The sequence below is a fragment of the Pseudonaja textilis genome, chromosome 18 (assembly GCF_049901715.1).
Source record: "Pseudonaja textilis isolate UNSWEBS1 chromosome 18, rPseTex1.2, whole genome shotgun sequence".
NCBI lineage: Eukaryota > Metazoa > Chordata > Lepidosauria > Squamata > Elapidae > Pseudonaja > Pseudonaja textilis.
The window spans coordinates 545,920-560,236 of NC_142007.1; the positions used below are offsets into that span (position 1 = coordinate 545,920).

Here is a 14,317-nt window from a genome sequence, read left to right on the forward strand (position 1 = left end):
AGAAGAAGTGTCCTTCAAGGAAGCCGCCGAGAGACAGAGACGCTTTGGGAGATGGGAGGAGATTCAGGGGGGTTTTGAAAGCATCCCAAGAGCACCAAGGACAGGCTGTGAAGTCCAGTCTGAAAGGACCCGTGTGAGCAGTGGGTGAGTGGGCGAAAGTGAGGGACTAGGGCTGACACGATAGCAGCCTTCTAATCCTTGAGGGGCTCTCGTGAGAAAGAGGGGGGTCCTCCAAGGCCCCAGAAGGAGGACAAGGAACCACGATGGAAACTAACCAAGGGGAGAAGCAAACCTAGAACGAAGGAGGAGTTTTCCGGCAGGGAAGAGAATTAGCCAACGGGACAGCTTTCCCTCAGAAGCTGTGGGGGCTCCATCAATGGAGGTGGACGACCGTTTGACCAGGACGGAATAATAAGGTCTCCTGCTTCAACGGCGGGTTGGACTAAAAGACCTCCAGGAGTCCTTTCCAAGAGCGTTATTCTGTTCTCTTTGATACTGGCTGGAGATCTGGAGAGATGCGTCATCTTCTGGACCTTCTCCAGAACTAATCATAGTGGACATCTATCTATCTTTATCTATCTATCTATCTATCTATCTATCTATCTATCTATCTATCTATCTATCTATCCATCCATCTATCTATCATCTATCATCTATCCATCTATCTATCTATCTATCTATCTATCTATCTATCTATCTATCTATCTATCTATCTATCCATCCACCCATCTATCCATCTATCCATCCATCCATCTATATCATCTGTCTCTCTGTCTCTCTCTATCCCACTGTCTGTCTGTCTATCTACCATCTGCCTCTCTCCCCCCCTGCTCACATCTCTCTATGTACATAAATCTGATCCAAAAAGCTTTGCGCCCAGCAGAGAGCCGCAGAAGGCCAGAGCCGTGGAAGACGCCGCCCTCACCGCTTCCCGGCCGCCCAGGATCCGCAGCAGAGACCTCTAATGTGGCTTGGCAGCTGCCTCCGGCCTGGCGTTCCTGGGAGACCCCCTGCTAACCATCCGTTTAGAAGCCTTTCTGGGCGGATTAGACCCTCCGTGCCGGGACAGGAGTTGGGGGCTTTGGCCTCCTCGCCAGGACGACAATCCGCCGGCAGCGGTTCACGAGGCCTTCGGCAAAGGGAGAAGCGCGCTAGATGCTGCCCAGGACCAAGCAGGGAGGAAGGCCGGAGAGAAGTCAAGTCTTCCCCAAGGAGCCTTCCTTCCTTCCTTCCTTTCTCTCTCTCTCTCTCTCTATTTTGGGCTTCTCAGCTCCACGTCCCCCTTAGCAACGGTCTTTGAGGCCAGCCAGGATTGCTGAGTGCAGACTTCACTTTTTTATTACTTTAATTGAACATCACGCCACGCTCGGCCAGCCAAACGCCTCCATCCGATGCCAGGCCCAGGAGGGACAGCCTGTTCCCCTTTGGCTGGGCCTCCCCGGCACTGGGCTGCGGGTCTGGGGTCTCTGCAGCCGGAGGGGTGGGATGGGGAGGGTTCACACACACACACACACACACACACACACACACACACACACACACCCTTTACATCTGTTGGGTCATGAAACATCTGCAAGGAAACCCCCCACCTCAGGGACCCCCCCAGTTCAGCCCCCCCAAGCTCCAAATCTTCTATCAAACTCTTTTGTCCTCCCATTCAGGCTCTCATGGTCACCAAAGCCCCTGTTTCCAGAGTTTCCTTCGGGCGAGATATATATATAGAATAGAATATATCTATATATGTTCTTCCAATCCTTTTGAAATTTCCTCGGCTTCAATTTATTTCATTATTTCCCCTCCAGCCTGCTGCCTTCTGGGTTCCTATATCAAACTGACAGGGGCTATAAAAATAATGGGAGATTTCAGAGCTCTTTCGCCTCTTCTTCCCCTCTTAAAAGCAGCCCATAATGGGGAAGAGAAACAATAACAGAGTAACAGCGATGACAGGGGCCTTGGAGGTTGTCTAGTCCAACCCCCTGCTCCATAGACCTCAGTTCAAGGCAAGAAACTCTGGTTGAATTCATGGGTTATAGGTTGCCCTCAAGTTACAACCATTCACTTAGTGATGGTTCAAAGTCACAGCGTCACTGAAAAAAAAAGTGACTTATGACCATTTTTCACCCTTACGACCGTGACAGTCATCCCCGGGGGGGGGGTCCACGGGATCAAACTTGGCAACTGATTCATATTTATGACGGTCGCAGACAGCCCCGGGGAGTCACCTGATCCTGTTTGGTGAACTTCCTACAAGGGGAAGCCAGTTTCACTTAACAACCGTGGCAAGAGAGAGGTCGTGAAATGCAGCGAAAGCTCTCTTGGACCAACGTCTCGCTTAGCAACGTAAATGCGGGGCTCCTTGGCGGCCGTAAGTCGAGGACTACCTGCCTTAGGCCCACCAGGATGCAAATTTTGAACGAAACCACTTCCTGTCTTGGTTCATGGCTTGTAAACATCCAGGGTCAACCTGGTTAGTTTGCTTGGAAAAGAGGCCTTTGTTTTAAAATAAAATAAGAATTCTGGGCTTGGACGGCTGCGCCCGACAGAAATAGCTGATTTCTCGCAGGTTCAGACCCCAGAAATCCTCCTGTGTTGGCGGGTGAATAACAGCGAAAGCCATTAGGTGGGAAAGGCTTCGCGGTGGGTCAGCCGGGCTAATGGGGGGTGTGGGGGCGATGTGGCCTTTGCAGGGGGGGTGGAAATCACACAAAAGGAGGCAGGAGCAGAGGCACCGCAGGGCCGGCCTTGACTCACCCACACGCCGGGTGTGTAAATCACAAAGAGAAGGAGAATAAATGGTTTTTTTTATTTTCCATTTGCTGGTCAACGTGGATGAATAGCCCAGCAAAGAAGGCCAGAGGGAGGCCCTTCAAACGCAGGCAGCCCTTGAAATTACGACCACAATGTCCACCGCGGCCCCAGACAACCGTCGAGTGAATTTGGCCTCCGTTTTAGGGCCATTCTGGCCACCGACGTTAAGTGAGGGGCGGGCTTATAAAGTGGCTCCACCCACTTGATTCGACTTGCTGGAAGGTCGCAAAAGGAGATCGCATGACACACACACACACACACACACCCCGGGGACGCGACCGTCATAAATGCAAGCCAGGTGTTGAGCTAAGGAGACAGTTCCTGACAATGAAAAAAAAAAAATGATCAGCGGAAGGGATTATCTCCAGAAGTTGTGGGTTGTCCCACCCCGGGAGGCTCTCGAGCGGAGATGGGGGAGTCCTTGGCCCGGAAGGGTCTGGGGTCTCCTGTCTGAGCGAGGGGTGGGACTAGAAGACCTCCGAGGTCCCTCCCACCCCTGTCCTTCTGAACAAAGGGAGAAGGAGACGGGGAGCGGATCCACCACCCCGCTGAAGGCAAGCGAAGGACCTGTGGGTGTGAGTCCCCCGTGCGCTTCCCCTCTCCGGGCCACCTGCTCCCCCCGCTCAGGTGGCGCGAAGGGCGGACGCCCAGCCAGCCTCCCTGCCCCGATCTCCAGCACGTCAAAGTGCAGAAGGATGAGCCCACCACGAAAAAGGAAGGAAGGAAAGCGAAGGGAACTGGTGAAAGAGGAGGGATCTTGCGCCCTGACAGCAGCTGCTGCGGAAGACGTCCTGGCTAGTGGAGAGTCAGGATTTCGTATTCAGCCAACAATCCGGCTCAATCAATCAAGTTTTATTACAGTCGCTGACCGGCAAGAGATAAATGAGGAAGGCGCGCTCCAAACCCAAACACTGATGGCATCATTAAAGAAAATTATGCCCGCGTTGAGGGGGAATTAGATCCTGGCTTAACCAAGATGGCCTCCCCGAATCCGCAACATGATCGAATGGGATCCAGCTCTACAAACAAACACGGGAGGGATTTTATGGGATGGGGGACAGTCGGATTGGAGAGGATACGTCGAAAAAGAATGGCTGTCGTTACACCGAGAGACTCCGTGTAAAAGCTGGACTGATCCAGAGAAGGCCACGCAATGCTTCGCTGGCTCCTATTAGGCCATTTCCTGAATTCTGCCCTCTGAGACATTAAAATGCTCTAACTGGGATGGTTAGCGTGGTATTTGGAGCCTGTATCTGCTTGAGAAGAGTAAGGCTGCATTCTTGAGGGAAATTGGACTTGAAATAGGAGAATAGGATGGGATGGGATGGGATAGAATAAGAGTAGAATAAGAATAGAATTAGAATTAGAATTAGAATAGAATAGAATAGAATAAGAATAAGAATATAGAGTAGAATAGAACAGAACAGAATAGAATAGAAATCTCCCATCATGACTCCTTCCAAATACAACATCATCCGGGCTTCTCATCAGCAGAAGATCAGAACGATCCTTCATGGTTCTCGGGTCACCCGAATGATGGGAAGCCTCCTCCTCCTCCTCTTCTTCTGGTCTTCTGCTGATGAGAAGCCTTCTCTTCATCATTCCGGTGGAACTCCATCTTGGTCCGGCCCGTCCACCGGATTGATGAGGGGCCAACGAATTGCTTCCTGGTTGGGCTGAGCTTCTCTCCAGCTTCTCCTTCCCATGGGCAGATCAGAAGAAGACTCTCCTCCGTGGACCTTGCTGTTAGGTCTCTTCTTTGCTCCCGGATCTCAGCCGGTGTTGAGGAGCGGTTATGGCAGTTGGCAGAAATGCAGGACTTCTGCCGGCTCCAATAAGCCCATCCGGAGAACGCAGGCAGCCTCAAGCAAGGTTGTCCAGCCTACCTTCAAAGAGGAGCTGGAGATGGCTCCTCGCTGCTTTTATTAATAAGAATATTTCTGTCCTGCGGTTCCTGTTGAACAATTCTTCCCTTCCCCACCGCTTTGGAGATAGAAAACCCAACGCGAGAAACTCCGAGCAGAGGAGTAACATGACAGAAAACCTTCTGCTCGCTCAGCAGAATACATGGTTAATTACTTCTCCCCTAATGGATTCCCCAGGTAGGTGGACAAGCGTGCAAACACACCCGCACCACACAAGTGGAAGGAGCTAGCGGAGGTGAGCGAGGCAATGCTGTGGGCGGAAGTCTTCTCGGAGGTTGGTGGGGAGGAGAGCGCTTCCGCGACCTTCAGAGACGCAGCCCTGGAGGCCCTTCTTAGGAGGCCCGGGGGCCTTCTCCTTGGTGGCCCCAACCCGCTGGAAGAAGCAGCTGCCCAAGGAGCAACGGGGATCTTGGGCAACATCAAGAGAAGCTACCAAACGTGGGGTTGTAGAGCGGGAAGGGGAGATCATCAAGTCTGACCTTCTATGGTGTTCCTAACCTTCTGGAAGGTCTCCGGAGACGGAAGATCCACCCTTTCTGAAAAGGGTTGGATGGATGGATGGATGGACGGATGGATGGATGGACGGATGGATGGACAGATCCTAACAACAGGCCTACTGTGCTTGAACAGATGAAGGCCATGCTGGGAAAGTTGTGAAGGCGCATTTAAGCTTCACAAACAACATTGAGAACATGGCTGGAATGGTCTCCAGCTATCAGATCCCACCCTTTTGTGTCTCCTAGGGAGGGAGGAGGGAGGGAGGAAGGAAAGGAGGGGAGAAGGGGAGGCAGAGGAAAAGGAGAAGAGAGGGACGGAGGGAGGGAGGGAGGAGAGTGCTAGGGTCCCTTAAACCTCCTCCTCCAGCAGAGCCTGCAGGAGAGAACAGCCTCCAATGTCACGGGGGGGGCAGGGGGGGGGAGAGGCCTTTGCTGAAGGCCAAGCTGGACCCCAGCAATTAAGAGCGGTCACTCAACAGCTGTTCAGGCAGATGTGGCTGGCCGCAGCCGCCTCCGCTGGGCCCAGGATCTGTCTGACCTCATTATTATTGAGCGGCTGAGTTAACGGGGGCTCCAAGCAGGACTCCAGGCGAAGGTGCCGATTAGCCCCGAATTTGGCCCTGGCCGAGGAGAGAAGATGCCAGGCCGGCCCCGGAGGTGTGGGGTGGCTGCTCCGTGACTGGAGGCTTTCGAGAAGAGACCGGACAGCCCTTTGTCCAGCAGGGTCGAGGGTCTCCTGATTGAGCAGGGGGCTGGACTAGAAGACCTCCAGGGTCGCCTCCAATTCGGCTGTACTCCAGGAGAGCCTCGATGGGCTCCTGTCCTCTCACCTTGGAGCTGCAGGAAAAGGCCGTCTTCCCCCGTGGGTCCCAAACGGTCGAGAGGCCTTTTCGCTGCCGTGTGGGTGGGAGCAGCTACCCTCCCCACGGGCATCCGTGTGTGTTGCCAGGGGCAACCGGGCTCCCAGAGGCTTGGTGCCCATTGCAAGGCACCCAACGTTCGCCAAGTTTTCCTCCAAAGGGGATCTGGGAACGACGCAAATGCAGCGAGTCCTTGGCTTGTGACTATAAGGGAGCCAGGAATTGTGGTCATTGAGTGAGTCTCCCTGGGATTACACCCGCACTTGTTTTGGAGGAGTCATTAGGCGAATGCAGCAGTTATAAAGCAAAGACCACAGTCACTAAGCGGATAGTTCTAAGTTGGGACTTCTTGCAATAGCCAAGTCCATTTTACAATCATTCTAGGTAGGTAGGTAAGAAGGAAGGAAGGAAGGAAGGAGAGAAAGGGAAGGAGGAAGGAATAGAAGGGAGGAGAGGAAGGGAGGAAGAGAGGAGAGAAAGGGAAGGAGGAATCACAACTTCTGGAGTTCTCTGTTTGAACCTCAAAGGAGCCCAGAGAAACTCTACTGATTCGAAGGAACAAAGTTGTTTGGAAACAAGACACTGCGAGAAATTGAAATTGACAGAGTCACAAAAACAAACCAGCCAACAAAAAACAAACCAACAACCAGCAAACCACAGAAAGAAAGTGAAATTGACGGAGTCACCAAATCGCCTCCCCCCCCCTGCCAAAAAAGAACCAGCAACAGAAAGAAAAGTGAAATTGACAGATTTATCAAAAGGAGAAAATATTGGAATGGACAAATTCACCACAAAAAAACCCCTATCCAGAAAGAAGCCAGAGAAAGAAAGCAAAACTGACACACCAACGACACTGAAAACCAAAACCAACTGCGAAGTTGCCATCCCTGGACAGAGGTCCCTGCTTGGAGAAGGTACTACGGACGGACTCACAAAAGCGTCTCTTCAGAAACTGAAAAAGTCAGATCAAATCAGCGGCTGGAAAGAACCAGGCTACCGACGGGATGGCCAACGGTCTGAGAAGATCAGGGACTTTGCCTTCCAACTTTCTGGAGGTCCCAGAGGAGACGATCCAGGGATGTCACACCAGAAGAGGTGTGTGGCCCAAGCCTCTTGAGGTGGACGTTAAGGTGGGAGCAGAAGGCTTCTTAGAAGTTGACCTCTGGTGAGATCTCCGCTTCTGAGGCACCCCCGGAGGTGGGATGGAGACCCCCAACCGTGCCATTCCTGCCTACCAATGGACCTCCTAGCTCCTCCATAGAAAACAGAACGTCCATGAAGGCCCCAAGGAGAGAAGGACACCTACCTGAAGTATCTCCTGGTATTTTAGGGGGTGCTGGGGGTGGGCCTTCTGCTTTTTTCCTGCTACCTCTGGAGGTCGAAGGGGGAAGCAGCGTGCTGACGGGATGGTTCTTAGGGGCCCCAAGCCCTGGGCCGAGTCCTTTGGACTGTGCGGTCGTAGAAGCCGCCGTGGTGGTGGTGGACATAGTGGTCGTGGTGGTCGTGCTGCTGGTCACCCGTTCCAAAACTGAGGTGGCAGGACCATTGTAAATCCCAGGGATGGTGCTGGTCTCCAGGGCTTCCAAAGGGCTGGTGGACCCCCAGACGATGACCTCGGTCTCCATCGTTGGCCTGCTGTTGGCTCGGAGGTACCTTTTCCTCCGCTTCAAGTAAGCCTGCGACACGGTTCTCTTGCCCGTCAACGTGGGGTTGGCTTTCACGTGGCCGAGCGAGGGCGTCCGCCAGCTTCCCCACCAGAGGTCCGCCACATGGTGCAACCTTTTGAGGCGGGACACGTTGGGCCACTGCCCGTTGGAGAGTTCCCAGTAGTCAAGGCTGGCTGGGAGTCCAAGCCTCCTGACTTGGGGTCCGTATCTAAAGCTCCACAAAAGATGGTGAGGGAATCCATACCAGCGGGCGGGTCTCTGTGGAAACGGGTGCCGGAGGTCTCGGCCCAACGACGCACAAGAGGAGACCTCCATGGCAAGTCGAAACATGGCTATTAAAATCCAAGCGTGGCTTCGTGCAGGAGAAGCTGACCTGAGGAGAGAGAGAGAAGTGGGTCAGATATGGACGTCCACGAAGCCAAACATCTCGAGATGGCTGTAGGACAGAGGAGGGACCTCGGGGAACGTTGCCCTCACCATCAAGGTCAACCAGGTTTCCAGCCCTTGGCCAGCTGGCCTTCCCCCCAACGTGTTGTAAATACTCCAGGTCCAGAATAACCACGTTCCTCAACCACAATCTGATTCTAACCTTGCTGTAGAAACCCAACAGGGTTTTCCTTAATTTTCATGTCTTCCCCCGGTGTCCCTATTCTTCTTCTCATTGAACATCCTAATTTCATATTCTAGAATGTGACTATTGTAAATTATAGTGCACTCTTCCTTGGACAACCCCTTACTACAACCATAGTTGCTCGAACTAGTTACCACAATGCACAACCCTCACGCCTACAGACCAGCGTTGAGATCTCTTCATCCGAACTCGCCTTCTGTCGAGTTCCACCTCTGCCACCTTCTCCAGAGCTTCGTTGTTTCAGGAGAACCGTCTCCGAGCCTCCCTTGGTTGGGTGGGCTTTCAACTCCCTTTTCTGTCTAAGGACCGACTCTTGATCAACTCCCAGAAATGGCACAGCTGAGAATCCTCACCCCAGAAGCTTCTTCGATGAGGCCTCCTGACCTCCTCCTCCTCCTCCACTCCTCCGTCTTTACGCTCAACCACGAGCACCAAACAATGTTCCTTAGGAAACGAGCTGTGCTTCTCACCCCTTCCACACCCGCCAACTCGTGTTTCCTTTGACGGAGTAAGAGCCCCATTGAAACCAGCCATTCCCCGGAAGGAGGCGAACCTGTTCTAGGCAGATGGAGCGAGATGGGATCAACTCCTCCACAGATTCAGCTACTTCTTGAATGGGGTCCTGGTCTAGAACCTGAAGACCAGGCCTCTCAATGTAGGTGGAGAACGGAGAAGACCACCACCTTTGTTAAATGGGAAGAACATCTTGTGGGGATCTTCACACATTGTTATAAACATACACACCCTTAGGAGTTGAACTGAGAGCCCGGGAACCTTTCTGTCTTTCTGGAAGCTGGAGGGAGAAACGGACACGCCTCATATAAGACCCGGCGTCGCTTAGCCGGGAAAATCATGGTTCCAGTTGCACTTGTAAGCGGAGGACTCGATAAGGGCAAACTCACTGTTTGTATTGAATGGCAAAATGAGGGGCCTCGGCCTCGACCAACCCCTGAAGGGCTGCAGAGGGAGGAGGAGGAGGAAGGAGTTACTCTTTGGAGGAAAAACTGGTGGTAGCTGAGCTTTGGTTCTTGTTATAGGTGTTTATGTGACACCATCTGCCTCCTCTTCCTCCTCCTTTCACTCTCCTCCTCCTCCTCCTCTTTCTCCTCCTCTTCCTCCTCTACCTCCTCCTCCATCACAGTGGGTGTGTAGCTTTCCTGCCCCTGCCTCTTGCCACACACACACACACACACACACACACACACACCCCTCGAGAGAAATCTTCAGATTGCATGAAGCGAGTTAGATGCGGTTTGGATCGGAGTTTGACACACCGTGATAAATGACAAGCCCATTTTAAGGACATGACTTGATTTCAGCTGCTCTGCGGAAGGCAGAACTGCTGACTTTCACCTGGCCGGGCCCCCAAGTTCCCTGCGGACGTGCCTCAGTTCCCCCCACCGTTTCACAAGTCCTTTGATGACTTCAGCTCCAGAGCCTGGCCAGGATGGATAGGTGATAGATACATAGATAGAGAGACAGATGAGATAGGATATAGATAGACTAGATAGAGGAAAGATAGAGAAAAATAGCTATAGAGGAAAGAGAGAGAGATGATAGGTAAATAGATAGGCAGATAGGCAGACAGATCCCGATAGCCTGTCATCTAGTTAACCCTTACTATTTCCTCTCTCTATCCTTTATCTCTTTGTCTACTATCTAGCTATCTATCTATCGTCTCTCACTCTATCTTTGTTTATCTGCTGCCTTATTTAGGATGGATAGATAGATGGATACAGTGATCCAGGGACAGTTAGATGATAAATAATAGATAGATAGATGGATAGAGAGAAAGAGAGGGAGAGATAGAGATACAGAGATAGATAAAGGGATAGATAGAAGATAAATAATAGATAGATAGATGGATGGGCAGGCAGGAGGCCAACTGTCCCATGGATTAAAATCAAATTGTCTGGGTCCTATTGAGTCTCCAATTTGAGCCTCTGATCAGAAAGCAGAAGAGTTTCACCTGCTGACCAGTTTTGTGGGGTTCTGGCCCATCCTGAGGTCCCCCCTGCCTGCCATTTTGCAGAATTAGAGCTGGTCAGCCCCGTGTTCCTCCAGCCAAAGGCCCCCGACCCTCTGGGTCAGGCAAATGGAGATGACCCCCCCCTCGGGCTGCCCCGTCCGATGGAGACGCCCCCCCTTGCAGAGCCTCCACAACCTTTTGGGCGCCGGGTAGTTGGTGTCGGTGCCCGAGTGTGTGCAGGGATGTGTGAGTGGTGACAAGATGTGTTTCGGCATACAACAGGCGTGTGGGGGAGTTTGCAGTTGTCTAGGCAACACAGCACTCCTCGTTTGGCAAGACACACGAGGCAATTGTGTGTTCCCAGAGCTGATCCTAGCACAACAACACAAAAGACTCTTTGGCGGGGACTTGAGGTGGGCTCCTCCTAAGCCCGGAGAGTGAGAGGAGGAGGAGGAGGAGGAGGAGGAACCCGCTTCCTTTGCAAAAGCCCCTCCTGCCAGCATCTGCCGAAGGCTCGGCTTTAAAAGACAAATGTGCTTGAAAACCAAACTTGAAATTATATTTTTAATTTAATTTTAATCTTGAAATCCCCCGGCTTTGGAGGCATCAGCTGGCAAAGCACAGAACCTTTTGGAGTGGAGTCATCTCTCTCTTTCATTCTTTCATTCTTTCTCTCTTTCTCTTTCTCTCGTTCTTTCTCTCCCTCCCGCTCTCTCTTTTTCTTTCTCTCTCTCGCCCTCTCTTTCTCTCTATCCCTTTTTCTCTCCTTCTCTCTCTCCTCCCTCTCCCTCTCCCTCCCTCCCCCCCTCTCCTTTTCTCTCTGAGACATTAAGTGAGTCTTGCCCCATCTTATGACCTTTCAGGCCACAGTCATTAAGTGAATCGAGTGAGGAGTAACATGGTCGTTAAGCGAGTCCAGCTTCCCCATTGACTTTGCTGGTCAAAAAGGGGGATCCTCTGACCCCCCCCCCCACGCCCCCCAGGGAGCCTGCGATGGTCGTAAGTGGGGAAATGGTCCTAAGTCACTTTTTTTTTTTCAGTGCCCTTGTAACTTGGGTCACTGAAAGAGCTGCTGTAAGTTGAGGACTCCCTGTGGAGTTTTTAGCCTCTGTTCTTCTCCAGGCAGGGCTGCCAAACACTGGAGGAATCGTGGGCGGAAGGGGAGCAAGGCCAGGAGGAGAGACAAACGGAGGTCCATCGCGCGGAAGACCATTCCCCCTGCTAAATTGCTCTGGCCGGGAGAGCATCCTGCTCGGACCTTCTGGCCAAGGTGGTGGTTCTGCTAGCCCGGCACAGCAGCGACGGCACAAGGCCGGCTTTTCTGTGGATCAAGGCTGAGGACGGGGGTGGGTGGGTGGGGGCGGATCTGCCAGCCTCGGAGAGGCTCCCTGAACGGGATCAGCTTCTAAGGGTTTGGGCCCCTGGGGACCCATCCGAGGGCTCAGCCTCACGGCCCCCCTCACCACTGTTGGAGGCCCCCTGCTCACCACCATGTCTTCCTCTAAGTGAAGGAAGGAAGGAAGGACAGAGAGAGAGAGAGAAAGGAAGAAAGGGAGGAGGGAGGGAGGAAAGGAAAGAAAGAACAGAAAGAGAGAGACAGAAGGAGGGAGGGAAGGAATGAAGAGAGGAAAGAACAGAAAGAGGAAAGAAGAAAGGGAGGGAGGGAAGGAAGGAAAGAATAGAAAGAGAGAGAGAGAGAGAAAGGGAGGGAAGGAACAAAGGGAGGGAGGGAGGGATGAAGGGAAGTGCTTTTTCCCCTCCTGTCCCAATACAATTTCGGCCTCCGGGACGCCAGCAGTGAACAGGCCAGAAGCCAGGATCTAGCCACCTTCCAACGGCCACTGCAGGGAGGAGCCAGGGCAACAAGGGAAGGAGCACAGCACACACACCCCCCAGACGGAGCCCCGGAGGGTCCCCGGGTTGGAGGAAGAGCACCTCCAGGACTTGGGAAGGAGGAGAGGGAGCCAGGGAGAAGGCCACCATTCTCAGCCACCTCCGTTTGGGCGCTATTGTTCCTTTTCTCCTCTCCGCAACGGCCAAGAGAACCTCGCCAGATAAATGAACTGTGGATTTTCAAGGTGAGCTCGAAATGGGGGCGGTGGAGGCGGCCTTAATGATCCGCCCAAGGTTATTTTCAGCCAAAGGACAGCCAGCCTGACAAAAAACAATGGATATTTGCCTCTCTTCCAGGCCAGGGACTCCTCGACGTACGACTGCAATCCAGGCCGAATTTTCCGTTGCTAAGGGGGAGAGTTGTTAAGTGAGTCTTTGTCCCGTTTTACAACCTTTCTGGCCGCTGGGGATCAGGGAATCCCTGCGGTTGTTAAGTCAGTCACACGGTCATGTTAATGGGGCCTCCCCCATTGACTTTGACCAACTGAAGGTCCAGGAGAGATGGAATCACAGGAATAAGAGAATATCAGAGTGGAAAGGGGCCTTGGAGGTCTTCTAGCCCAACCCCCTGCTGGAGCCTTTCAGACAGGTGGCTGTCCAAGCTCTTCTTAAACCCTCCAGTGCTGGAGGACCCACAACCTCTGCAGTTCCACCCGTGAATTGTTCTCCCCGTCAGGAAACGGTTTCTCCTTGGTTCTAGGTTGCTTCTCTCCTCCCTCAGTTTCCCTCCCTTGCTGGCTGGACAGGAGGGCCTAGGATCTCCTGCCTTGAATTGGACTAGAAGACCTCCAGGGTTCCTCCCAACTCTGGTTCTTCCGTCGTCTTCCTCCTGCCCTCTCCTGATCTGGAAGAAGTTTTGGAGAAGAGTGGACAAGGGGCACTGCCGGGACTGCAGGGGACACAAATTGGGAGCCCATGACTTGTTTTGCGTCCTTGGAAAGAAGATCCCCGGTTGGGATGGCCAACCCTTCAACCCGCAGCCAAGCGATGTGTCCACCAGCCTGGAACGATCGTTGCACAGAGAGCTTCGTCTGCCTTTCCCTCTCTCGCACCCCCGTGTGCCCTCTTCCAGCCACACGATTCTCCATGTTGGAAAACCTCCCGGGGGGCTTTCCAGGTTCGTTGGCAGCCAGCTCACATTCCCCGTCCGCCAATCCCCTGATCCACATGCAGATGCCACTCAGTTCAGCTGGCAAAAATATCACTGGATGTTTATTTATTAAACATCAGCAGGCATGGGGGGGAAGAACAGGAGGAAAAGAGAGACAGAGACAGAGAGAGAGACAGAGAGGTGAGAGATGAAATGATAGATAGATAGATAGATAGATAGATAGATAGATAATGGATGGATAGATAGAAATATAGATAGATGATGGATGGATGGATGAATAAATATAGATAGATGATTGATAGATAAATAGATGATAGATAATGATAGATGGATGAAGACAGAGACAGAGGGATATAGAACATCTTGTACTGATGGCATTACCTAGTTGGGTAATGAAATGTCTGCAAGAAAATAGCCAAGGTCACAGACCACCAAAGAGCCCACAGTCCGCCTCCTCCTCCTCCTCCTCCTCTCCACAAACTCCACTCCCTTTTAGCACTGATGGTGTTACCTAATTGGGTCACAAAACGTCTGCGAGAAAGCCACCCAGCTCAGAGACCCTCCATTCTCTGTTTTTCACCAATCCTATATCAAAATCTGCCCCCCCCACCCGCTTTTTTGAGTCCACCTCCCCCCTCTTGCAAAAGGCGTTGGCTTGATTTGGTGCCGAAGCCCAGCCCTTCTGCAGAGGAAGAGCCACGCTGAAAGAGCCGTGAGAAACATCTGTAGACCTTCCCCACTGTGGGAGGATGTTGAGAATCCAATCTGGATTTTGGGGTGGGGTGCGGGGGGAGAGCGTGGCTCACCGAGCATGCTCACTTCGCAGCCTGAAGGGGTGCCTGAGGAGGGGGCCAGGAATCTGGGCTTAGCTGGGTCGGGCAGAAGCGATCTAACGGAGAAGAGATTGTCCATTAAGCGAGCCGCAGGACGGAAATCAAAGCCACGGGAGAGCCGCC

General features: G+C 52.6%; 1 protein-coding gene across 3 annotated transcripts in view; it reads right to left on the reverse strand.

Moving 5' to 3' along the window:
* Positions 1–14,317, reverse strand: part of AJAP1 (adherens junctions associated protein 1) — a 68,196-nt gene that overhangs the window by 42,771 nt on the left and 11,108 nt on the right. For all 3 annotated transcript variants that reach the window (XM_087914986.1, XM_026720914.2, XM_087914985.1), the window contains exon 2: positions 7,397–8,130. In XM_087914986.1, the coding sequence (XP_087771112.1) occupies positions 7,397–8,130 (734 nt within the window). The remainder of the gene's footprint in view (positions 1–7,396; positions 8,131–14,317) is intronic.